General features: G+C 43.5%; 1 protein-coding gene across 4 annotated transcripts in view; it reads right to left on the bottom strand.

Annotated features, from left to right (window-relative positions):
* The window catches only part of EPS8L3 (EPS8 signaling adaptor L3), a 265,613-nt gene that overhangs the window by 30,002 nt on the left and 208,792 nt on the right, over positions 1-26,819 (bottom strand). For all 4 annotated transcript variants that reach the window (XM_073542444.1, XM_073542443.1, XM_073542445.1 and 1 more), the window contains 5 exons: positions 25,684-25,758; positions 25,457-25,605; positions 19,683-19,788; positions 16,783-16,817; positions 14,943-15,033 (listed from right to left, as the gene is read on the bottom strand). In XM_073542444.1, coding sequence (XP_073398545.1) covers positions 14,943-15,033; positions 16,783-16,817; positions 19,683-19,788; positions 25,457-25,605; positions 25,684-25,758 — 456 coding nt within the window. The remainder of the gene's footprint in view (positions 1-14,942; positions 15,034-16,782; positions 16,818-19,682; positions 19,789-25,456; positions 25,606-25,683; positions 25,759-26,819) is intronic.

Below are 26,819 nucleotides of genomic sequence, written 5' to 3'. Positions count from 1 at the left end.
AGAGCTCTGAGACCGAAGCCCAGGCCCTCTGAGCCTCCGAGGGATATAATTTGTGGACTCCTTAATTATCTTTACACTGCAGCAATACTAACGGGAGCCAGAGAGCACTCCCCCTTGAATTATGGAGATACCACTATTCAAATCTACCAGGACATTTCTCCCTCTACACTAGCCAAGAGGAGAACGCTGAAGCCTCTAACAGATGCACTAGTGGCCAAGGGTTTGAGATTCAAATGGCTATTTCCATTTGGTATAGGGATCACTAAAGAGGGTCGCCAGTTGACCATCCGGACCCCAGAGGACTTGGAGAACTAATGGGAAATACTAAAAATGGAGCCTATACCAGTCCCTTCTTGGATGCCCCTAGATTTGATACCAGACAATCTGAAATTAGCAAGAATCCCGAAGATTGCTAGACCAGCGGATTGGTCTGTCAAAAAAAAAACTGATTCTCCGAAAGTCAAGAAGACCTCTTCCAAACATAATTTAACCTGAGCTGCCACAGAACTCTTTGAAACACATTTCATGAGGGGACTCAGGGACCACCTGGGTTCTGGTGGTCAAATTTTTCAATTTTTTTCCTGTTGTCCTTATTTCTCTGATACAAAATCATACTGGTTATCAGATGTTTTTCTAAATGTACTTTGATTGATCTTTTATAATTATTCTAAGTCACTGTTTGGGCCTACTATGTCTCGTCTTCATAATAGGGTTTTTACTACCCCCCTGCTGAAGATGAGAAAGTTTTTGTTAATAGTTTTGTATTGACTTTGTTGTTGCATTTTCACAGGTGCTTAATGACAGTGACAGAAGATTTTTATGTTAGCTATGTCGGGAACTGAACAGGTTTCAGGAGACTCGATCACCGTGGCCTCCTTTAATGTGAAAGGTATCAATGTTCCAACAAAGCGTAGCCAAATTCTCTCTCTGGTAAGAAAAAATCAAGCACAGGTACTATTCTTCCAGGAGACACATTTTAAGGCAGGCAGAGCACCAAACACATTCTTTTCTCCATACCCAATTTGGTATAATAGTTGCTCCCAATCGCCCTCAAAAGGGGTTAGCATTGCATTTAAGAAGGGATTGCCCTTCACCCTGAAGGACTACCTCACTGATGCAGAGGGAAGATACGTTTTTGTAAAAGGATTCTTCGCCAACACATTACTTTTGGGAATCTCTATGCTCCACATACGGGACAAGCGAGATGGTTGTCTAAGACGTTGGACACTCTGGCGCTGTTCAAGGAAGGCCTCTTGGTCCTGGGGGGTGATTTTAACCTAACCCTTTACCCGAAACTAGATGCATCTAACGGCAAATCCTCTATTCCAAAAAATGAGAGGAGAGTCTTTTTGAATACTCATTAGGCCTGATTGATCCATGGAGAATTGCCCATCCTTCCACAAAAGATTACACCTTCTATTCAAATCCACACAACTCCCATCACAGATTAGATTATCTTCTGATTCAAATCTCAGTTGTCTCACTGATTCTAGACACTTCTATAGGCCCCATTACACTTTCGGACCATGCACCGATTTTCATGAAATTAAGAATTGCTTTGCTGCCCCGGCCTGCAACAACCTGGCGGTTGAACGAGTCGCTTTTGGGGAAACCGGAGCATTTGCTCCAACTAAATTTTAATATTGCTAGATTCTTTAGAGAGAACACTCTAGATGGAGAAGTCAACCCCATAATTTGGGAGACACATAAGGCGGTCCTAAGGGGAGAGCTGATTGCATTAGGGGCTCATGTGAAACGAGAAAGAGAAAAAGAAATTTCTTCTCTCCTGTACCAAATCAGCACATTGGAAAGGATACACAAAAAAGGGAGGGCCAACCGTGACCTTACAGATTTATTCACCCTGCTTTGTAAACTCAAAGATCTACTCAACTTAAGCCCTGCTAAAGTATTTGCCCGGTGTAGACAAAAGGTTTACATGCATGGGAACAAAGGGAGTAAACTTACATCCCGATTATTAAAGAAACAAAGAGAGAAACACTTTATCAAACAGATAGATATGGGTGATGGCGCCAGGGTGGATGGATCTTGTGAAATAGCGGAAGCCTTTCGGACAGGGCCGGCTCCAGGTTTTTGAGGGCCCCGGGCGAAAAAGTCTCAGTTGGCCCCCCCTTAACACATACCACGACTCATGCCGTGTGACATCCGTGGTGACGGCCAAAAACGGACTTCTCTCTGTGTGGATCACACGGACACGCATGTGATCCACATGGACACTCGCTCTGTGGCAAAACACGTTCATGTGATGGAGGCTACTGATTAGTAGTGTACGCATGAAAGAAAGAAGAGAGGGGAAATAAAGAACAGAGAAAGAAAGAGAAAGAATGGAAGGAAGAACAGAGAAAGATACAGAGAGAGAAAGAAAGAAAGAACATAGAAAGAACGAACAGAGAAAGAAAGAAAGAAAATAAAGAACAGAGAGAAAGAAAGGAAGAACAGAGAGAGAAAGAAAAGAACAGAGAGAAAGAGAAAGAAAGAGGGTAAAGAAAGAACAGATAGAGAAAGAAAGAGGGGAAAGAAAGAACAGAGAGAAAGAAGAAAGAAAGAAAAAGAACAAAGAGAAAGAAAGAGTGGACAGAAAAAAAGAACAAAGAAAGAAAGAAAGAAAGAAAGAAAGAGGGGAATAAAGAACAGAGAGGGAGAGAAAAAAGGGGAAAGAAAGAACGGAGAGAGAAAAAGAGTTGACAGAAAAAAAGAACAGGGAGAGAGAAAAAGAAGGAGGGGAAAGAAAGAACAGAGAGGTAGAGAGAAAAAGAAAGAGGGGAAAGAACAGAGAGGAAGAGGGGAAAGAAAGAACAGAGAGAGAGAAAGAAAGAGAGGAAAGAGAGAACAGACAGAGAGAACAGAGACAGAAAGAAAGAAAGAGAACAGAGAGCGAAAGAACAGAGAGAGAGAAAAAAAAGATTAGAGAGAAAGAACAGAGAGAGAAAGAAACAGAGAAAGAAAAATTCTATAAAGATACTATAGCAGCCCAGCTCCCATTGTAGTGCCTACCTGAGCCTCCTGGTGCAGGACATATCATGATCCGCTCACATGGCCGACATCCCCGATTTCAAGGCGATCTCGCTGTCCGCTGTCAAAGGAGGACACGGTGATGGATCTGAAGCATTCCCTGAAGTGCCTCCATGGTTCCGTCACAATCTCCTACTGAAATGACCTAATTTCTGGTCAGCTTCCAGCACGTCACTTCCGGTAGAACGTTACGTGCAAGTTTTAAATTGCTCCTTGGGGCTCCGCTGTGTACTCCTGTGTCCCGCGGGGAAAGTAAGCTCCCGACTGGGGCAGTCTCTCTCTCAAAATCGGGACTGTCTCGCTGGATCCGGGACAGTTGGGACTCGGGAGGTATAAATGCTCCCCACCATACACCTCGTACACGCACGGCTCCGCTTTGTATGCCTCGTACACACACGGCTCCGCTCCGTACACCTTGTACACACGCAGCTTCACTCCGTACACCCCTGGCTCTGCTCCGCTCCATAAACACACGGCTCAGCTCCGTACACACAGGGCTCCGTTCCGTACATCTCGTACACACACGGCTCTGCTCCATACACCTCGTACACACACGGCTTCGCTCCGTACACCTCGTACACACACGGCTCTGCTCCGTACACCTCGTACACACACGGCTCTGCTCCGTACAACTTGTAAACCCCTCCTGACCCCACCCAAGAACACACACGGCTCTGCTACATCCACCTTGTAAAACCCCTCCCTGACCCCACACAAGTACACACACGGCTCTGCTACATCCACCTTGTAAACCCCTCCTGACCCCACACAAGTACACACACGGCTCTGCTACATCCACCTTGTTAAACCCCTCCTGACCCCACACGAAGTACACACACGGCTCTGCTACATCCACCTTGTTAAACCCCTCCCTGACCCCACACAAGTACACACACGGCTCTGCTACATCCACCTTGTTAAACCCCTCCCTGACCCCACACAAGTACACACACGGCTCTGCTACATCCACCTTGTTAAACCCCTCCCTGACCCCACTGTCCCACACATAAACATTACCTCATCCATCCAGACCAGCACCATAATGAAAAGCGACCAGCACAGCAGAGTCCTGCAGCCACCCTGATCATGTGACCCGACTCCTCCCCTCCTGTGACCTCATCACAGGTCCTGTGCTGGCACCGCACACAAGATTACAGCCGAAGGAAGCGATGATCATTGCTGGCTGTAAGGGGCTGCGTCACTGCGTGGGTCCCTCGCAGAGGGCGCAGGATGGGGTCAGTACATGGGGGGCGTGGTGGCAGCCGGCGGGTATCCCAGACAGCGTGAGTGGGCCCTCCCATCTCGCCAGGGCCCCGGCACTTGCCCGGGTGCGCCGGGTGCTGACGCTGGCCCTGCTTTCTGAGTTACTACAACTCTCTATATAATTTAGTCCCACCAGAGTCAATGAGAGATCCCATCGAAGCCTCCGGGAACATCCACAATTTCTTGGCCCAACTTTCACTACCTAAGATCTTTCCCCTTGGGCAATCGATACTTATGAAAGAAATCACAGCACAAGAGGTCAAAGACACACTAGCGGAAATTCCAAATGCAAAAACCCCGGGTCCCGATGGCTTCCCAATAAAATATTATAAAAAATTTGCAGACACTTTAATCCCTCGGTTAGCAGAAGTCTTCAACTCCTTTTTGAAGGGTGCAGCCCCCCACCGCAGTCACTAGAGGCATACATCACAGTTATACCCAAGGAGGGGAGAGATGATACGCTGTGCATTAACTACCGTCCTATATCACTTGTTAACACAGATATTAAATTATGGGCTAAGATTTTGGCCTCCAGAATTAATCTAGTGTTGGCGGATCTGGTACACCCTGACCAGGCCGGGTTTATACGTGGAAGGGAGGGCAAAGATAACTCTACAAGAGTTTTACAGACTATCTCTTATGCAAAGCATACAGGTCAGGCCCTCACGGACCTCTCTACTGACGCCGAGAGGGCTTTTGACCGGATTGGTTGGCATTATATGAATTGCGTCTTGCAAAAATTTGCCTTCCCTTCACCATTTATTGAAGCTATATTTTCGTTATATACTTACCCTACAGCTAGGGTCAGGGTGAATGGAATTCTGTCGGATTCTTTTAAAATCAGAAATGGTACCAGGCAGGGTTGTCCTCTCTCCCCATCCTTATTTGTCCTAGTTATGGAAACGTTGAAACAAGCTATTCGACAAAATAGGGACATTAAAGGTATCAAGATTAATCAAATTGAAGTAAAGGCCGCAGCCTTCGCAGATGATTTATTGCTGATGCTCTCTAACCCGGGGACTGCCTTCCCAAAGCTTCTCGAGATATTCTCTTTATTTGGAGAACTCTCTAATTTTAAGATTAACCTCGACAAATCTGAGGCCCTCAATGTTTCAACCAGAGTAGAGGATATCGCTATACTAAAAAAGACTACCCCCTTTAAGTGGCCAAAGGAAAAAATTAAATATCTAGGGGTTTTCATAACGGAAGATCCACATTTCTTTTTCCAGCATAATTTCACCCCCCTATTGGGGAAAATTAAAAACCTCCTTAGCTCCTATAACCTCCCCTTTCTATCCTGGATAGGTAGAGTCAACGTAATCAAATCGTATGTTCTGCCTAAAATCTTCTTTGTAATGAATATGGTTCCAATTTCCCTACCGAACTCTTTCTTCAAAACGCTAAACCAAATTATAGCAAGATTTGTTTAGAAATACAAAAAATCCAGGCTCCCTTTTAAAACTTTGATATTACCAAAACGGGCTGGGGGGCTGGGACTTCCAGATTTGGTGTCTTATTATTAAGCCATACACCTGACCAGATGGATTAAATTAGTACAACGGAAAGATCAAGATTCCCAAACACACATCGACGCACAACTTTTGGGTTCAGATGCGAAAAAATTAATATGGACAAATTACCCCACTTCTAAAATTGAATTTGATGATATTCTCCTAACGTCCATTTTAATCAGGCGTCTGCTGATCCTGAACCTTCCTCCAGATTGCCATTTTCTTGATAGAATGCCAATAGAGTTAATTCCATATATCTACAACCCGGACTTTACGATCCCTATGATCTATGGGCATCTCTACCAAATAAACCAATCTCCCACCTTTTGAATTAGGCTGGGGTCACACTAACCGACGCAAAATACGGTCAGTATTTTACATGCGTAATACGGAAGAATGGCCACTCCGTATGTCATCCGTAATCAAGGTGTGGTCGCGTATTTTGCGCATGTCTGCATCCGTATGTAATCCTTATGGCGAGATTTTCTCGCAGGCTTGCAAAATGGACATAATGGAGCCCTATGACAGGGTTTCTAACAGAAACCAAAGAATAGATATAGACACATAGAATGTCTATATCTATTCTTTCGTTTCTTTATTAAAACTGTCAGTGTGAGTTTACTGTATCGCGCACTGAATTGCCGGCTTTGCTAAAAGACACCGGGTGCGTATTTCTCGCAAGTCACATGTGTGGTCCGTGTGTAATCCGTATTTTTTGCGCACCCATAGACTTGCATTGGCGTACTACGGCCGTAGTACGCTGACAATCGCAGCATGCTGCGATTGGCACGGACCGTAGAATACGGATGAGAAATATACGGCTGGTGCGAGGGACCCCATAACGAATCATTGGTCCGTGTCTAATGCGTGCTTTTAGCGCCTCTCACTCGGCCGTATTCCTCGCCAGTGTGACCCCAGCCTAATAAGATTCCTTGCAATAACCTTTGGCCGTTGGAAGCCAAAAAACAACCAAAAAATTTCCTCCAACAGATCCACGTCTCCCATTTCTTGAAACAAATCAAAAGAGTAATCACCCCCTTCCCCAATTGGCACTGGCTGGACTTACTGACGAAAATAAAGCCACCTATTTCCAAATTGACCTCTAAGATATATGATAATCTCCTTAATTCTAAAATCAACTATACCTCATTATTTCTTCACTCTTGGGAACGGGAACTTAATATCACCTTTATCACCAAATGAGAAGCAATTGATTTGTTCCAACTCCCATGGCTTTTCGAGATGCATACTGCTGCAGGAATCGGCATACAAAGTTTTATCAAAGTGGTATTACACCCCAGAGAGGCTCTTTCATCTAGGCCTATCTGATTCTCTGATGTGTTGGAGATGTGAAAAATCTAGAGGTACTATTCCCCATATTTTCTGGACTTGTCAAAAACTTTTAAAGTTCTGGCATATCAGTGATGCCTTCAAGGCCCTGGGAGTTTTACACTCTGAACTTGTTGCTTCTGAAGTGCTTTTATCTCTTCCTTCTACAAATTTCAAACTTAAAAAGCACGATATCCTTCCCCTGTTGTTAGGTGCCGCAAAATACTTAGTTGCTCTTAGATGGAAGCAGAAATTCCCACCAACGCTCAGAGATTGGCTAACGAAAGTCAGAGAGATTTTTTCGATTGGAGGAACTCTCGAGCTGGGAAACTTTTTCCCATGTCCGATTTCTTAAGATTTGGGAGCCATGGATTAAATGGTCAGGAAGGAGTTAGATCCCAGGTTTTGTCTTTCTTTAGCTACTTTCACACTAGTGTTTTTTTGCGCTGCCCTGCGTGCGCAGTCTAAACGCATACAAAAAACGCATCAAGCATTTTGCATGCGTTTGCTTATTTTATGTGCATGCATTTTAACCAGTTTGTAGCCATACTGACTCTTAAAACGCATGCGATTTTAAACGCTGACGTGCGCATGTCCATGTACATGTCTGCGTTCCCATAGGCTATAGTGTGTTACTTTGTCGCATTCCGTGCGCACGCGTGCGCATGTGTTTTTTTTAGCCAGGTCGGACGGACCAAAAATGCAACAGGTTGCGTCCGGCGCGCCTGGGCGCACACCACAAAAAAACGCATGCGCACGAAAACGCATACGAACGCGTGCAAACGCTAGACCATGCGCCCCCATGTTAAAGATAGGGGATCAGGATGCATGCGCTGCGTTAAAAAACGCTAATGTGAAACCAGCCTTTGCTATGCCTTGGGGAGCCGCGGTGGTCGAGTACCCCTCGAGGAACGGCTCTTAGTGCCCCAGGGGGACGAGATGTCCTCGCTTGACTTTAAACCATAGAAGCCATTCAGTCTTGATTCTTTACTTTATAGGTCGATATCTAATTTCATTCATATTATGCTTATTTAGACATGTCGCCAGTCTATTCTAGATTATTGCACCTGACTGTTATTTTGTTATTTTGTTATTTCGTTGCCTCAAAATTTTTGATTTCATATTTGCCATCTCTACGACATAAATTTAATGTCTTCCCTCACCCACAGATCTCTAAGGACTATAATTTTATGTGATTTATGTAACTGTGGATATATTTGTCGTGTTTCTTTAAAACTATAAATAAAGAATTACAAAAAAAAAGGGTGAAGAGCACCTTGTTTGTAAAATGCAAATATCTCTATCGACTTAAGCTGTCGGCAAGAGAATGGAACTCGAAAATGAACAAAGTTTTGATGGATGAAGGATTTAAATGATCTCAAGCTGATCCATGTTTGTATACGGAAAAATGTAGCGAAGGAGTGAATGTATGTTCTCTTATATGTAGACAATGTAATCATGTCTCATCAAGATGAAAAATAAATAGCAAAGCTAGGTGAAATTCTCAACCATCACTTTGAGACTAAGGATCTTGGAAATGTGACATATTATTTGGGAATCCAAATCCAGAGAGAGGAAGATTGGAGATTTCTTCCAAACCAAAGTTCTAAAATTTCTGCAATCTTAAACCAGTTTGAAATGTCAGAAGCCAAAGGTGTGTCAACACCAATGGATCCATCCTACTTTAAGTTGGAAGGAGAAGAAGATCTGCTACCCAGCAATGAGAGTTACAGACAAGCAGTGGGGGCGCTTCTGTACATAGCAACCACAACTCGACCGGATATCACAGCCACAGTTGGAATTCTCTACTGACGTGTAAGCAAGCCACACTTAAGAGACTGGAAAGCAATTAAGAAAATTCTTCAATATCTTAAAGAAACTCAAAGGCTAAATTTAAGATATCTGCATCAGGAGATCTCACTCTCAGAGGTTATTTGGATGCAGATTGGGCTGGAGATTCAAGTGATTGGAAATCAACAAGTGGCTACTTGTTCAAGTTAGGAGAAAATTCAATTTCTTGGTCCAGCAGAAAACAAGTATCAGTCACATTATCTTCTACAGAAGCAGAATATATGTCTGCTGCTTATGCGAATCAAGAAGTAATTTGGTTGAAACAACTTTTGGAAGATTTCGGCAAGCCATTAGCTCAACTAACAGTTATCTATAAGGACAATCAAGGATGCATTAAACTTGCCAGCAGTGAGAAGATTAGTGCAAGGACTAAGCACATTGATGTAAAACATCACCACTTATGTGACTTAGCCTGGTTTCATATTTGCGTCTGTGCGCACAGTGTTTGACCCGCATAGATCCGCATGCGTCATGTGTACATATCTTTAACATGGTGTATGCAGGAACATGCATTTGCATGCGTTCGCTTGTGGATGCGTCATTTCGCGGTGTACGGCGGGGTCCGGCGAATGCAACATGTTGCATTTTTTGAGGTGTCAAATATGCCCAGCCATATGCATGGGTATGAGTGCGGATGAAGTGCGTCAAAACAATGCATTATTGTCTATGGGAACGCATTGGTACGCAAGGACATGCGCATGCTTGCGTTCGATACACATGCGTACTTCAGAATGAGCAGGTCCAGGAACTGGTTTTAGCCACCCCCAAAACAAAGCTGTATAAAAAGAGGGTGTGGGCACTGGAAGTCCAGTACTCTCAAGCCTCTGGAAGCCTTTTGATCCTAACCCTCCACCACCATGCCGAGTCCTGCTGCACGCCAGTCTACCTCCACCACCATGCCGAGTTCTGCTGCACACCAGTCTACCTCCACCACCATGCCGAGTCCTGCTGCACGCCAGCCTCAAGCGACTACTCCCACCCTCCCAAAGAAAAAAAAGGAGCAAACAGAAGGTCAGTACCAGTTCAGCACCGCAACCCAAGAAGAAGACCAGCAAACGTACCCCAAAAAACTGTCCTACCACCTCCACCCTCACCTCCCAATGTGTCTCTGTTTTATAATTTGTCTCTCCTTTCCCACGTTTCCACTCCTAATGTGTCTACTCCCATCCCTGACCTCCCAGACTCCACGCATTTTGTATGCCCATCCCCTGGAACCCCTTAATCATCCACACATGGTAGCAAGTTATCCCAGCTCCACACCCACCATGACCATAATATTTCACCCTCCAACATTACCCAAAGCTAATTTTTTTATTGTTGTTAAATAAAATTTTGCTTTTGTTTGCACAATCACTGTGTGTTCTTTGTCTCTTTTTGCGCCTTCGCCACACTTATGCGCCGTCATCGCAAACACACACATGCGCTGTCACCAAGAATACACACGTGTGTATTGTATTGTTGAGGGAACTTGGAACAGGTGTTTCCCTAGAGGTGTTTTATTATTTCAGTCAGCAAACATTACAGGTAAATTTTAACATTACAGGTACATTTTAACATTAGAGGTACATTTTAGCGGCTTAAACCATTTCGACTTGCCATGCGACATGTCCAGTGTCCGAAACAAAGTAGGCAGCAAATGTATCCCTCATTTAGGCAACTTCCACTGTAGTTCTCAGAGGGTGATCTTGGTAATCTGGCAATGTGGTAGCAACAGGTTCATCAAGTTCTAAGTTGGGTTGCGCTTTTGCCAGGATGTAATTGTGCATAACAACACACGCTTTCACAACTTCATCAATTGTCTCAATTTTTAGATTGATGGCTGTTCCCAAAATGCGCCATTTAGATACCAGCAAACCAAAGGCACACTCTACAGTTCTTCGTGCCATTGTCAATCGGCAGTTGTAAATCCGTTTGGTGTGATTCAAGTCCCGACTTGAGTACGGTTTAATGAAGTTGGCACACATTTGAAAGGCCTCATCCTCAACCACAACAAACAGCATTATCGGTCCTTCAGTGTTGGGAAGAGGTCGTGGATGCGAAAAATTGAAATTATTCCCATACAAACGTTGGCCCATGTCAGAGTTTTTGAAAGTCTGTGTGTCATTTCCTCGTCCAAATGAACCAATGTCCATGGCGACAAATCGACAGTCAGCATCTGCAATTGCCATGAGAACAATAGAAAAGTATTTTTTGTAATTGAAATACTCGGATCCACTTCCAACTGGTTTCCTAATCCGAATGTGTTTGCTGTCCACAGCCCCCAAACAGTTAGGAAAGTTACAAATATCCATAAATTTTGCAGCATTTTCAAGCCAGAGTTGTGGGTTGGGGGAGGAATTCTGCATGCAGAACATCACATAAACCACGGCAGGTGTCTCCAACAAATGTAGAGATGATAAGGTCTCTCCGGTAGCAAGGAATCTGTGGAACAGAAAATGGGAAAAAAAATTAAGTGCATGGCTTTTAGAACAATATTAAGGACAGGTGTTTATTTTTCAAAATTACGTACCTTAGGGTCACCAACAGATGTTCCTCAGCAGGAATTGCTCGATGTAGCTGTGTGTCCTGCCTGGTGATGGATCCTCGGACACGTTGCAGCAAGTCACCAAAGCTCTGTTCCGACTTCCTCGTGTAGTCGAAAAACTTCTCAGGGTTTGCATGCAGCTTGGTATACAATGAGTGGTAGGCTCCATGGCTCTCTGACTTCAACGATGGGGTGTTGCCAGTAGCGACGACGACGTCTTCTTCTCTGTCTTTCTCTTCTTCTTTCTTCATAACAAGCAACAGCAAAGGCATAAGCCAAGTTCAAATCCAAATCCAGATTACGATATAAGCTCTCCATGAGGAGATCCATCTTGCAGCTGGATACAGCAGTAAAAGATGAGGATTTCATCTGTACAAGGGTCTATATACAGAATTTCCATGAGATACACCCATTGGACATGGCTTGTGTCAAGGAAATTCTCCTGGAAAAGCACTGTCCTAATGAACGCATGCGCATAAAAATCGCAAAAGCATGCAAAAACGCATGCACATGCAGCTTTTTTTGTATCATGCGTAAGATGATGCAGATAAAAAAGCTGCGTTAGCATGAGTTTGCATGCATTTTGGCATGCGTTTGCGCATGCAGATGATACGCTGCGCACTTATATGCAAATGTGAACTCAGCCTTAGTGGAACATGGCGTACTCGAGTTTGTTTATTGCGAGTCTGACAAGATGATAGCTGATGGTATGACAAAGCCATTATCAAGAGCCAAGTTTGTGGACATCAGAACCGCAATGGGGCTAACAGGATAAGTAGTTGTTGAGTGGGGGTGTTGGAATATGTTTGGTGCAACAACTCCATTCCTGTCTTTGAGTGTTTAGTTGCTAGATTTGTACACTGTTCATAAAGTTAGAACAAAAAAAACTCCCAGAGGCTCACACAGGGAGAGCATGTGACTTTATTTCCTGTTTTCTTTCCTGTGCCTGTGTATGAGAGAAGCAGCCTGCTATAGATGATGCACAGATAGACACAGAAATGATTTATTCCTGATCTATTAAGCGTATCACATATTGTTCCTGTTTGTTCCCAAATAATAAAGAAGCTCTGTTGTCACACGCTTGGAGAGTATCCTGAATAATCAACTGCCAACATTTAGGACTGCTAATCTACAGCTGGTGCTATTGTTGTGAGGCATCATAAGTCCTTTTTTGTTACTCTTTCAGCATGTGAAATAAGTATTGTACTTGTCACCAATTTTCTAAGTAAATATATTTTTAAGATGCTTTTGACATGAAATCTTTTGTGCCAGGTTGTAAAGGCTATACATAATTTTGTATAAAAACACAATAAAACAGGAGAGACTCTGTGTGAAAAGAACCTCTCTGTGTCACTGTGTCTGTCTGCATTGGTTCTATTTTGCCTAATGCTAGTGTGTGTGTATATACATATACCATATTTTTGGGAATATCAGATGCACTTTTTCCCCAAAAAATTTGGGAGGAAAATGGGGAGTGAGTCTTAAAGTCCGAACGCAGGCATACCGGCTGGTTGCAGCAGTGGTGTAGCAGCGTCCCTTCCTCAGGGAACCAGCGGCAGAAGTGTGGCAATGCTGAAGCTTGGTGTCAGCGGTGAGCAGTGTGGAGTGTTTCATTGATTTCCCTGAAGCTGTGGGCTGCCGGAGGCGGCACGTGTGTGGATTGAGATCTCGGCTGGGCCTCTCACGCTCCATTTTCCTGAGGCTGTGGGCTTCAGGAAATTGGCCACCGGAGGCCTTGCTTGCGCAGATTGAGATCTCGGTGGCCCTTGGCTTCAGGAAAATGGCCTTTGAAGGCCACGCTTGTGCAGATTGAGATCTCGGCGTCCCTCGGTTTCAGGAAAATGGCTGCCGAGAAACCAATGATGCACTCGGCTCTGCTCATCGTGGCCACTGGGCTGCAGCATCGCCACATTTCTGCCGCCGGCATCCTGAGGAAGGGACTCTGTTCCATGCAATGCACTCTGCTCTGCCTCACTGCCAACACCGGACCCACAGCATCGCACCGCTGGGAGACCCCGGGACTGCAGCATTGCTCCATTTCTGCCACCGCTGGCTTCCTGAGGAAGGGACCATGCCTCCTGTGACCCTGCTCTACCACTACCAGCCCTCAGGTAAGATACCTTAAATTCAGATAATAAGATGGATCCCCATCTTATAAAAATCTTTTTTTTGCTATTTTCCACCCCAAAATTTGGGGTGCGTCTTAGGCTGGTTTCACATTTGCGTTTTTTTGCGATGGAAAAAAACGCATACATGCGCATGCGCTTTTTTCCCCTATATTTAACATGGGCGCGCCCATGTGCGCATTGTCATGCGCACATATGCGTTTTTCGTGCGCTGCGTTTTTTAGTGGTGTGCGATTTTATTTTCCAGACTCTACATGTTGCATTTTTTTGTCCGCCCAACCACTTCAAAAAAGCGCATGCGCACGTATGCGCACGTTTTGCGCTAAAAAAGGCCATTATGGCCTATGGATGCGCATACGTGTGCACTGGCATGCGCATGTATGCGTTTTTTTAGCTCTGCGTTTTTTTCGTGGTGTCCACTTTTTAGACAAGTTATAAAATTCTAAAGTCCAAAAAAAAAAAAGTCTATATAAAGGAGGTATCTGCCAACACTGTACCACAACTACAGTGACAGATTGGAGAGCAGACATTCACCAACAAACCCAGCTTCTATCAGCGTCAAGAATGTGAGTATTATTACATTGTATGCCTGTCCTTTTCAGTTGTGTATGTACTAATGATTTTTATTATTTTTACATGCAGCATGTCTTCGGAATCAGAATATTCCCCATCGCAGCAGGAATTGGCGCAAGCAGACCGTGAGGTGATTATATTCGTGCATCTGGTAAGTATATCTGCTGCTACTCCAAATCTCTTACGTTTTTTTAGACATCATCATCATCTTCTGCGGACGGGACTACTGAGGGCAAAGAGCAGGAGCAGCAAAGCCAAGTCCCGGTGGTGATACGGAATGTATGTATGAAATGATTTGTAATGTTATTTATTTTTTATCTTCTATTTTTCATCTTTTCTGTATTTTTTTTTAAACTTTTTATTCAATTCAAATTTGATTATTCTAATGAATGTGTTTTGTCTAGGTTCCACAATATATCTCTCTCTCTCTCTCTCTCTCTCTCTCTCTCATTTGAACTGATGCAAAAAACTGAAGTGTGAAAGAGGCCTAAGGGGTAAGGTTTCTCCTTGTGTAGAGTGACATACCAGCTCTGGCTTGTTAAGGTAAGGAGGCTTATTCGCCGTGCAATATATATACACACACACACAAAACAAATCTTTACTGTCAATAGTCAATTCTTGTCAACGCTACTGTATTTAATTGACATTACCTTTGCTCATCATTTGGGAAAGAGATGAAGTTCCAAAATATTAAACCTTCTGACGTTCCATAAATACCTTTTAGAGCTTCCTTACCTTTAAACTTTCTCCTTTCATCACTGAAAGTTCACGTTCATTTCTGGCTTCAAAGTCACAAGTGGATTTCATTTGAATTGGCTGTAAGTGTCTGTAAAAGATAATGTGACTGCTGTTTATTTTGGCTTAGGTGTTTGTGGGTCGCCTTCCCAGGGCTGTGGGGTACTCTGTACCGGGCCGGTATCAGCGGGATGTGTCACAGTAGCGGTGACCCGGACCGTGGCCCTGGGCGCCCAATTAATAGGGGATGTTGTGAATGGTGGAATGTAGTTAGATGAATAGTTCGTGACGCCACCTGTGGTATTTGGCAAGGGAGGTGTTAAGCCGACGCTGCAGACAGATCCTCCGGGACAGATGGTGTGGTGCAGCAATGATGTTATTGCCCTCCACAGGCAGGGCTGTTGTCCCAGGGCAGTGTAGATGTGGAGACACTTAGATGGTGTAGTGTTTGGCGCAGGGGATGTAGCAGTGCCAGGCGGACGGACGCAGGATGGAATGGAGGACACCAGGGCCTGTAGTTCCAAAGCTTTACTCACAGTCTGTAGTGCAAACTTCTGTGCCGTGTCCTCCGGGTCAGGGACTTAGTCAACCTCCAGGCAAGATGGAATGCTCCCTTCCACACTCCGCCAACTTATGTGCCTTTTCTGAATGTCTCCTCTATAGCGCCTTTAAGTGTGAAGATCTCCTAGTACTGAGTTACACTGGAGTTCCTCCTGACAGATGTTCCCAAGAACTCTACTTGTGCGGCAGACAGCTGTAGCCTGCTTCAGGGACTCTCTACTCCTGAGTCCCGGCTCTCTATCCGTGTTGCTGTTGTGCCCTCAAGTCTTAGATGGGAGTAGTGCATTTACAGCCCACTACTCCACCGGTGTCTGCTGCAGAACCATTAGTGTCCATACAACCTCGGGGACCGGGACCCGGCCTTGCGCTTAGAACTTCTAGGCAGGGTTGTTCCTCTAACCCACGTCCTCTGTGTTCCCTTTTACTCCTACGTTCCGTACTTGTCTTTCTCTCCTATGGAAGCTCAGGCTTCAGTTCAATGTCTTTCTCCTTCTTTCCTTTCCCGTGCCAGCTGGCTCAGATCACTGAGGCAACTGCAGCACTCCTTCCTCCATCCCTCTTCCAGGGATCCCCACTCCTCTCCGAGTGGCTTCTTTCTGACTGGCCGACTGACTGACTGACCTCTAATCCTAAACCATCCCGCTCTTTTATGTGTTCTAAACTCCACCCACCTCCCAGCACATTTAGTATTCCAAGCAGGGAACCACCAAAGGTGCTCTGCTTCTCTCTAAGCAAGGAGCCGCAATGTGGCTTTGCTGAACTACTGTATTGTGTGGTGTGCGAGTGTTGGAGCGTAGTCAGGAGCCTCCAACTTACCTGGATGGTGGGGCACCACACCTTAGGAGAAGGTGCAGTACCTCTGTGGCGACTGAGCCTCAGGGGCGCTACATATGTCTAAGTTCAGATTTGTTATATTATACAATAGATCTGTTAGGCCAGATGGACTCCATTTGTTGGAGTTCTGTTGAGGTTTCCTCCTATTTGGTGGCAAAATTAGTGCTGTATGCCAATTCAGCAAGTTTAAATAATGACCATCACTATTACCTGAGTATTATGGATGGCAGACATAACTGGGCATAGCACATAGATGTGATCATAACTTGAACTGTATAGAAATATCAAATAATTTTCTTAGTTGGAAAACAAACTTCACCTGCTGCTATGCCTCAGAAGGGTTTAACGTATTCACTGTCCATGACTTTACCTCTGTGTCCATTAAAGAATTTGATCTACTGAACTACAATTTACCAAAATATAAGGAAATATCGATTTTCCCTACCGGTTGGTTGGTGATGTTCTGTTGCTTTGTTGAATCTGGAAATTAAATAAACATATATGAATATAAAATGCACAATAGCAAAAACAACTTTTCTAACTCCTTGTTGCTGCGGGGTGTAATAGTCCTCTTGTATTGAGTGGGCTCAAGGGTGGAACCTTGCACCATCCCTGACAGATGCAGGTTATATTACACAGCATGAATCTGGCTGTAAGAGCAGCTAGCTCTGATTGCCACTATTTAAATGTTTAAATGGACTCTATGAACACAGAATTACTATTCAAATAAAGTTTGAGTGCTTGGTGCAACCCTGGCATGACCAAACAGTTCAGTGCACCTTCCCAATTACTTGTTTGGCTCCATAAACCCAAAGCTGTAAATCAAAGAAGAGAGGGAGGGGGTAGAGATAGCGAGAAAAACAAGTAGTTGGGAAGGTGCACTGAACTGTATGGCCATGCCAAGGGTGCAGCAAGGGCTTGCACTTAGCCTGAACAGTCATTCTGTGCTGACATGCTCCCTTTTAATGCCACACTCAATTTCTTACACCAATGTTTAAGTGATAATCTCCCATCATCACTGCAATTTTACCAATGGTTTGCTCTGGAAGCAAGATGACTTGCTGAAGGTGCCTTCTCTCTCCTGAATGCTGTTTACATGTGTCACGTGTGGCACCCTGATGCTTTATTAATGTTAATCTACTGTTTGCAATCACAAAATAGAAAAAAATGGCGAGCACCACCGAAAGTACCTAACAGCCAATGCCGTCAGTGAAGCAGGAATACTGCAGGCATAAAACCTTTTTTCCTTCAAGTGCACACCAAAGCCAAATGGATGATCCAAATAAAAAGAAAAAAGTGGCACTCACCGGAATAAAATCCAAATTTTATTAGTCAAAAGATGATAAAACATCCTAGGCAGGTGGGGGGCTGAGGAGTGTGAAGATGACCGGGAAACCCTGATGACGTCAGTGACACGCACCTGTCATCAAAAGGCACCGATGGGACACGACCAATCCGTCCCATTCGAAGACATGCGCACAAGTGGTGAAAATAATATCACACATCTTACAAGGATAGCCAAGTCACTGCTGCCAATATGGGTTCCATATACTGTATATATATACCACAAATATTTTTATCATTCCATTCATAAAGAGAAGGGCACCCACAACAACAGATCACTGTCAGTCCCTTGTCTGGTTCTAATTGGGAAAGGTGTGGGGAATGCCATCTCAGAAGCTCCCGCCCCAGTCATTGCACTGGCGATATATATTGGGTGATATTAGGATTTTTTGCTGTCACTGGCGCTGCACTTGTGTTGCACCTAGGTCTCGTTATTCTGCCATAATACTTTTGTATAACTTTGTCTGTTATTATGTTTGTAATTTATCTATTAATAAAATAATGATGTAATTTTATTTGTGGATATATACTCCTTTTTTTGCATGTTTATGGCAGTAAGCAGCTCCAGGTGGAGAATAGTGAAGTCTGGCTCCAGCTCAAAAGGACCATCCCCAAGAAGAATCCGGGGTCTATGACTGGGGCGGGAGCCCCTGAGATGGCGTTCCTGGCACCTTTCCCATTTGGAACCAGACAAGGGTCTGACAGGGAGCTCGTGATGCTGGAAACATGGTTGAGACACGGATTGTCCAAAGAGACTGCCCGGATGGCAGGGAAAAGGGAGACGGAGCTGCTAGTAAAGAGACTGCCCAGATAGCAGGGTGAGATAGGAACACCATACATGCATTTGTTCATCAGACAGGGTTTTGGAAAGACCGCATCTGTATGGTATGTGATTTTTTAAAATTTTTTATGTTGGCAGAGATAGGAATAAGATGTCTTTGTTTAAAACCTGTGCTGCCAGTGTAATGAATGTCCTCTTGATTAGTAAAGCTCAACTGTTGGAAAACAACTGTGACTGGACTGAAAAGGACTCTGACAGTGACCGTAAGTGCTCTGCTGCGTATGCAGCAAAAAGGACATCGTCCAGGGTGAGGGAACCATACAGCCCTTTGCCATGACTGCCACCCTGGCCGCCTTACAAAGGCGCCAATGGCTGCCAACCTTGTCCACCTGTAATGCCCAACATGAGCTGTGCTTCATAGGAGAACGAACATCACTTTGATTATATGCTGCAGTAAAGTGCTATCAAATGATTGCAGGTTAAAGTCCTATAAGGTGACAAAAAAAAATTAAAGAGAAAAATGGAAAAAGAAAGTTTCCTTATTACATTTTGGTCTTCGTATAGTTGTAATGTACACTTGGCCCTGCATATAAGAGCTGATTGTTCATGGCAGAGTAATTAGGTGCTTCTGTGTAAAAGGACTCTGTTCACCCTAAAATCAAATTAAATTATTTGAAGATTTACATAGGGGACTTAGCCTCTATAAAAACCATGACAGCAGTATATGTTTTTAGTCTTTAATTGTTAATCTATTTTTATTTCATTTGCAAATGAGGGCACTTCGGTGTTCATTCAAATAGGGGCCATGACCATTATACAGTTAATGGAATTGTGCTGTTCCACTACACAACTGATCACATCTGGCTTTTGTGAACCATTGCATCAGCTGATCGGAGGGGATGCTGGGTGTTGCACCTCCACTGATTTTATATTGATGAATTATGTTAAGGGTAGACCATCAATATAAAAGTACGGGGACAACCCTTTGTGTTATGTTTTCTAGTCATTGTATAATGCTAAGCAATCATCTGTATAATAATTCCTAGGTGTCCACATATATATAATACATGGGATGCTTACATATCCACTTGCCAATCAACTGTATACTGCATAAAGTTCAGGTTTGCATGGGTTGACATGAAATCATGAAACTAGATGTAATGGCTGGCGAATATCTGAAAGTTGCTTTGAGAATGGCACTATTTTAGGAATCTGCATACCTCTAGTTGGTCATTACTGCTGCTGCTGGTGGGTGCTGGAGGGATCCAGCCATCAGAGAACGTTGGTGTATACGCGGGAACACTTTTTCCATTTGGCCAGTCTTCTCTATAATGTAAGCATATAATAGTGCTATAAATATAATATTATTATCTTGTCAGTGTTGTCTGCTTTACTTCTTTGGAATCACTCCAACCTGTTATCTACAACCTATAAATGACACTGGTAAAATTAAGTATCTTTCTGATTTGTAGTTCTGATGTGGGTCACGTGATTTGGGCTCTAGACTTCGATTTTACCTTTGATTATGTACTGCTTGTTGGCTCCTGCTTCTCTTGTGGCAGAATCAGAGTTTGATAGTATATTGGAGTTACTGCTCTCTATGAAGCAGAATATGTGTCTCCTGCAATCTGAGGGACTAGAAGAGCTGCATATAAAAATGAAGCACTTCATCTGCATGTCCACAAAATTTTTGTGACTGCAGATTTGTGAATTCTCACAGTGCGCTCATTGCATGCTGTGAGGATTCTCCAGTGCTGGAAGCTGGCGTGTAACTGAAAGTATGTAATTTGCATACATAGTGTCTGGTGCCAACTAGATTGGGGCAACTTTGCACAATGCAAGTGTATTGAGAAACGTTGAATACAGTCTAAGGCCTCTTTCACACATCCGTGTCTCTGGTACGTGTGGTGACAGTTTTCACACGTACCCAAGACACTGACACACGTAGACCCATTCAAATGAATGGGTCTGTGCACATGTCAGCGTGTTTCCACGGACCGTGTGTCCGTGTGACCCACACTTAGACATGTCCATTTTTTACCATCAGCACGGGCGCCAAAACGTCCTGCACACGGAGAACACACATTGATGTCATCCGTGTGACCCGCATTGGCGCCGGGGAAGAAGCACTAGAGTAAGCACTGTTCCCTGACGCCGGGTGCTGAAGATGGTTCTCATCATTCTCCCCTGCTCTGCTGGCGATCGATGTGAGCACAAGAGAATTATGAGAGTTATATTAAAGTCAAAACGATGACAGCAGGTGGAGGCTGAGGGGACTATTACTCCCATCAGCCTATACCTGCTGCCACTAATAACAGTAGGAGAGGATGATCGGGGTATTCCTCACCCGCCACCTGTGATATAACTAAATAACTAAATAAATGAATGAAAAACCCGGTGTGGGTTCCCCCCTATTTTCTTTAACCAACCAGGCAAAACTCACAGCTGGGTGCTGCAACCCTTCAACTATCACCCCACTTGCCACTGCTACAGGACAAGAGGGAAAAGCCGTGCAAAGTGCCAGAATTGGCGCATCTAATAGATGTGCCTTTTCTGGGCAGCTGCGGGCTGCTGTTTTTATGCTGGGGGGCGTATATCTATGGGCCGTTACCAGCCTGAGAATACCATCCCCCAGCGGTGAGCTTTTGCAAGGCTGGTTGTCAAAAATGGGGGGGACCCAACGCCATTTTTTTAAAATTATTTATTTAAATAATTTTAAAAAACAGCGTGGGGATCCATCTATTCTTGATAACCAACATAGCAGGGGGATGTGGAAACCACATTAATCACGACTAGAGTTGAGCGATACCGTCCGATACTTCAAAGTATCGGATCGGAATGGATCGGCCGATCTTTAAAAAAAGTATCGGTATCGCCGATTCCGATACCGGAAGTCCCATTCAAGTCTATGGGACTTCCGGTATCGGAATAAGAAAAACCCTGTTTTTGCCTTGTACAGCCTCTCTGGGGTCTGTACGGGCCTTTCGGGGGGCTGTGCCGGCCTGCCGGTGGTCTGTGCAGGCTCCGGGGGGCTGTGCCGGCCTGCCGGGGGGGCTGTGCAGGCATCGTGGGTCTGTGCAGGCATCGTCCGATGGGACTACAAGTCCCATCGGGCGATGCCTGCTACCATGACAGTGATTGACACATTAGCCAATGATGGGACAGTAGTAGTCCCATCATCCGGCTAATGTGTTAAATGTTAAAAAAAAAAAAAAAAAAAAAATACTACATACATACTACATACATAATACATGCATGCTACATACATACTACATGCTACATACATACTACATGCATGCTACATACATACTACATGCTACATACATACTACATATATACTACATGCATGCTACATACATACTACATGCTACATACATACTACATATATACTACATACATACTACATACATGCTACATACATACTACATACATACTACATATATACTACATGCATGCTACATGCATGCTACATACATACTACATACATACTACATACATACTACATACATGCTACATACATACTACATACATGCTACATACATACTACATGCTACATACATACTACATGCATGCTACATACATACTACATGCTACATACATACTACATATATACTACATGCATGCTACATACATACTACATGCTACATACATACTACATATATACTACATACATACTACATACATGCTACATACATACTACATACATACTACATACATACTACATGCATGCTACATGCATGCTACATACATACTACATACATACTACATACATACTACATACATACTACATACATGCTACATACATACTACATGCTACATACATACTACATGCATGCTACATGCATGCTACATACATACTACATACATACTACATACATACTACATACATAATACATGCATGCTACATACATACTACATGCTACATACATACTACATGCATGCTACATACATACTACATGCTACATACATACTACATATATACTACATGTATGCTACATACATACTACATGCTACATACATACTACATATATACTACATACATACTACATACATGCTACATACATACTACATACATACTACATGCATGCTACATGCATGCTACATACATACTACATACATGCTACATACATACTACATACATGCTACATACATACTACATGCTACATACATACTACATGCATGCTACATACATACTACATGCTACATACATACTACATATATACTACATGCATGCTACATACATACTACATGCTACATACATACTACATATATACTACATACATACTACATACATGCTACATACATACTGCATGCTACATACATACTACATACATACTACATGCATGCTACATGCATGCTACATACATACTACATACATGCTACATACATACTACATACATGCTACATACATACTACATGCTACATACATACTACATGCATGCTACATACATACTACATGCTACATACATACTACATATATACTACATGCATGCTACATACATACTACATGCTACATACATACTACATATATACTACATACATACTACATACATGCTACATACATACTGCATGCTACATACATACTACATACATACTACATGCATGCTACATGCATGCTACATGCATACTACATACATACTACATGCATGCTACATACATACTACATGCTACATACATACCACATACATACTACATACATGCTACATGCTACATACATACTACATATATACTACATGCATGCTACATACATACTACATATATACTACATGCATGCTACATACATACTGCATGCTACATGCATGCTACATACATACTACATGCTACATGCATGCTACATACATACTACATACATACTACATGCTACATACATACCACATATATACTACATACATACAATACATTCATACAATACATACATAGACATACAGTACATATAACATAGAGTAACATACTTACCAATACTTGTCACATTGTTCCCCGAAGCCATTGTCTTTTCCGGAATAAATATTAACATAACAAACCACAAAAATACTCACCCACGATCCGAAGCAGTCCACGAGTGTGTCCCATGACGATCTTGGGTAGAGAACTGCAGCATCACCTGATGCTGCCGTTCTCTACGGGCTGCAGGAATCCAATGACGGAAGGTAGGTATCCTTCCGCACTGTATTCCTCCGCCACTTAAAAAAAAAAAGTCCCTAGTCTCACTTTATGCCATTGCTGTGTGGGGTGACGCGCGGACCACCTGGCCACTTTGGTTCTCCCCACTCTGAGGTATGTTCTGCCCTGGTACCGCTCATTCCTACATGGGTGGGTGGATTGCTGGTGATATACAGGGGTGGATACTTTTTGGCATTCCCTTGCAGATTATGCTGCCTATGTATGTCTGACTGAGTCACATTGTGATTCAGTCGCTTTCTATATATATATAACAAAGAATTATTGATCATCATTTTTCTGTCAAAATAATGTGGATAAATACGCATATAGGTTAAGGGATGCTATAAATAACATACATGAGGCTGTTAGTTTAGTCTCGGTTCTGAGAGGGGTTGGCAATTGTGCCCCTTTTTTCTTGGACCTACAGATTGATATATATATATAAAGACATTTGGCTGGGGTTGCACCGCGCGTCCCTTTTGCACTGCAGTACTTTGTATTTTCTGTATACATGTTCCCCATTTCCTGTTCTGTGTACATTCCCAAATAAAGCATTTACTATTTTTGACTTTCGGATCTATTGGTCGTGATTAATGTGGTTTCCACATCCCCCTGCTACGTATTATGTACGACTGATCCTATGATTATCCATTAATATCAGCTGTGTAGATATAGAATGCTGCTGTTTTATACCTCTGTCTGTTTTTCTATTGATAACCAACATTGCTGAAGCTGACAGCTGAGGGTTGCAGCACCTAGCTGTGAGTTTTGCCTGGTTGGTTAAAGAAAATATGGGGGAACCCACGCCTGGGTTTTCATTCATTTATTTAGTTATTTAGTTATATCGCAGGCGGCAGTTGAGGATTACCCCGATCATCCGCTCCTGCTATCACTGTTAATAGCGGCAGCATGTGTCGGAGGATGGGAGTAATAGCCCCCACCTGCTGTCATCATTGTGACTTTAATATAACTCTCATCATTCTCTTCTGCTGACGCCAATCGCTGGCAGAGCAAGGGAGAATGATGAGATCCGTCTTCAGCACCCGCCACCGGGGAACAGCACTTACTGTAGCGATTCTACCCCAGCGGCCATCCGTGTAGTCCTGATCTGGCACACGGGTGGCACACAGTTGCCACACGTGTGCCGCAAATATTACACACACGTACACGGATATTTCCGGTACCGGTTTTTGGAAATAAATGGACGTGTGAAACCGGCCTAATGGGAATGTGGCTGGATAGAGTCTAGTCGGAATGTGGCTGGAAGTATGCAAATGACAAGAGAGAATGCTCGTGATTTGAGAATTCACAAGTCATTCCAATCATACATAGAGTGACTGCAGCCTTGTAGCTTGAGACTGGACAACCTCTTTAATGCTTGCACAGACTGGGTCCACCTTTTCAGAAATGAGATTCAGTGAAATACTCCTTCAAAAATAAATACATTTTCTTCATTAGACAATCCATTGAAGATAAAGTCCCACCTGCTTTGTAATTAGAATATGTCTGACATTGTTTTTAGTCCCCAAAAGTCAAATGTTTCACTATTGTTGCTTATAAATTACTCCTTACAGGAACCTTACATTATCTCAATTAGAAATGTTTACAAACCCATAAGTTTGCTATTCCCATCTAATTCTCAAGCTGTTTTGGAACTCCTATAGAAGAGAATAGAGAAACCCTTACAAGTGCAAAGTGAATAGGGAAAAACAGTGCATTAAGGAAACATAGGTTCTAAAGATAGGAGAGGGAGACCAACAATTATCAGACATCTATTGACTGCCCACAGGTTGGAGTATCCCTTTAAATGTGTTTGTTACGCAAACTTTATTACCTTGTTCTTTGCCATGCATCCCCTAAACTCTCCCACAGCTTCCTCTCTTTATCTGTAACACATGAGCTCAAGAGCAGTATTGCTTTATGTGTAAGAAAAGGAGACAGCACAGAGCTGACAGTGTTCTTTCCTGGACATTTTGATATGATCTGTAATAGAGCAAGGATTATATTGTATGTAACCCTTTGTAAATTACCACAATAATATACACATCCTATCATCTTTACCTTGGGCAGGATGTCCATCAATATGTGGACTAAGTCCAGAGCAGTTGGCTGAGACATTTGGTCTTGCACTTTTCCCTGTTGGCATTTAATGGAGAATATAAATGAAATATGCATATAATATGTTATTACCGAGAACTCCACAAACAGAAATGGATAATTATAAGGTTCAGCTATTTCTAAGTTGAAATGTGCATTGGCCATTGTACGGCAATGCTGGCAGTAAGAGATGACAACCTCTGTGTAGTGGGATGTTGTAATCATGCTTTCATTTTTCTGACTCTGTCTCTTCTCGATAGCGCACTACATGTCTGCATTAGGGCTTGTGGCACACAACCTTATTATCGGTCCGAACACGATCCGACAAAACATCAGATCACACTCAGACCAATGTTATTCTATGGGGCACACGTCACACTTGGAATGGAACTCAGCCATGCAAGTGAATGAGTGTGGGAAACCATGAGTGCAGTCTCATTTCACATACTGACACAATGGAGAAGATTGAGACATTTTTTTTCTCTATCTTCTCCCCATCGAAGAGAATCAGATCACGCTCTAAGGCTGAGTTCACACGTGGCGCTTTTTTCGCGTTTCCGCGGAGGTTTTAACCGCGCGATTTTGCCACGAAAACGCGAAGAATAAGCATCCCATGCATTCCTATGGGATTCCGCAATGCTGTGCTAATGCTGCGGTTTTTACCGCGGCGGAATGGCTTTGCGGTAAAAAACGCAGCATGCTCATTAATTTTGCGGAATCGCGGCGATCCCGCACCCATAGGAATGTATTGTTCCGCTTACTTCCCGCATGTGGCTGTGCACAACATGCGGAAAGTAAGCAGAACAATTGCGGATGGTACCCACGGTCCGGAGGAGAGGAGACTGTCCTCCGGGCTTTGGGTACCATATCCCTGTAAAAAATAGAATTTAAAATAAAAAATATTGTTATTCTGACCTTCCGGCGTCCCGAGCAGCCTTCCCGCTTCTCTCCACGATCTCGTTCCCAGTAATCCTTTGCGAAAATGCCCGTGATGGCGTCCGTTCTCGCGGGATCACGAAGTCTCGCGGTCATTCGCGCGACGGCATCGTGAATTACCGGGAGACGTCGCGATCCCGCGAGAACGGACGCCATCGCGTGCA

This window comes from Dendrobates tinctorius, unplaced genomic scaffold (assembly GCF_039654945.1).
Source record: "Dendrobates tinctorius isolate UK_male_01 unplaced genomic scaffold, ASM3965494v1 ptg000127l, whole genome shotgun sequence".
NCBI classification, from domain to species: Eukaryota; Metazoa; Chordata; class Amphibia; order Anura; family Dendrobatidae; genus Dendrobates; species Dendrobates tinctorius.
Note: the sequence above shows the minus strand (reverse complement) of the source record. Positions and strands in the feature narration are given on the sequence as shown.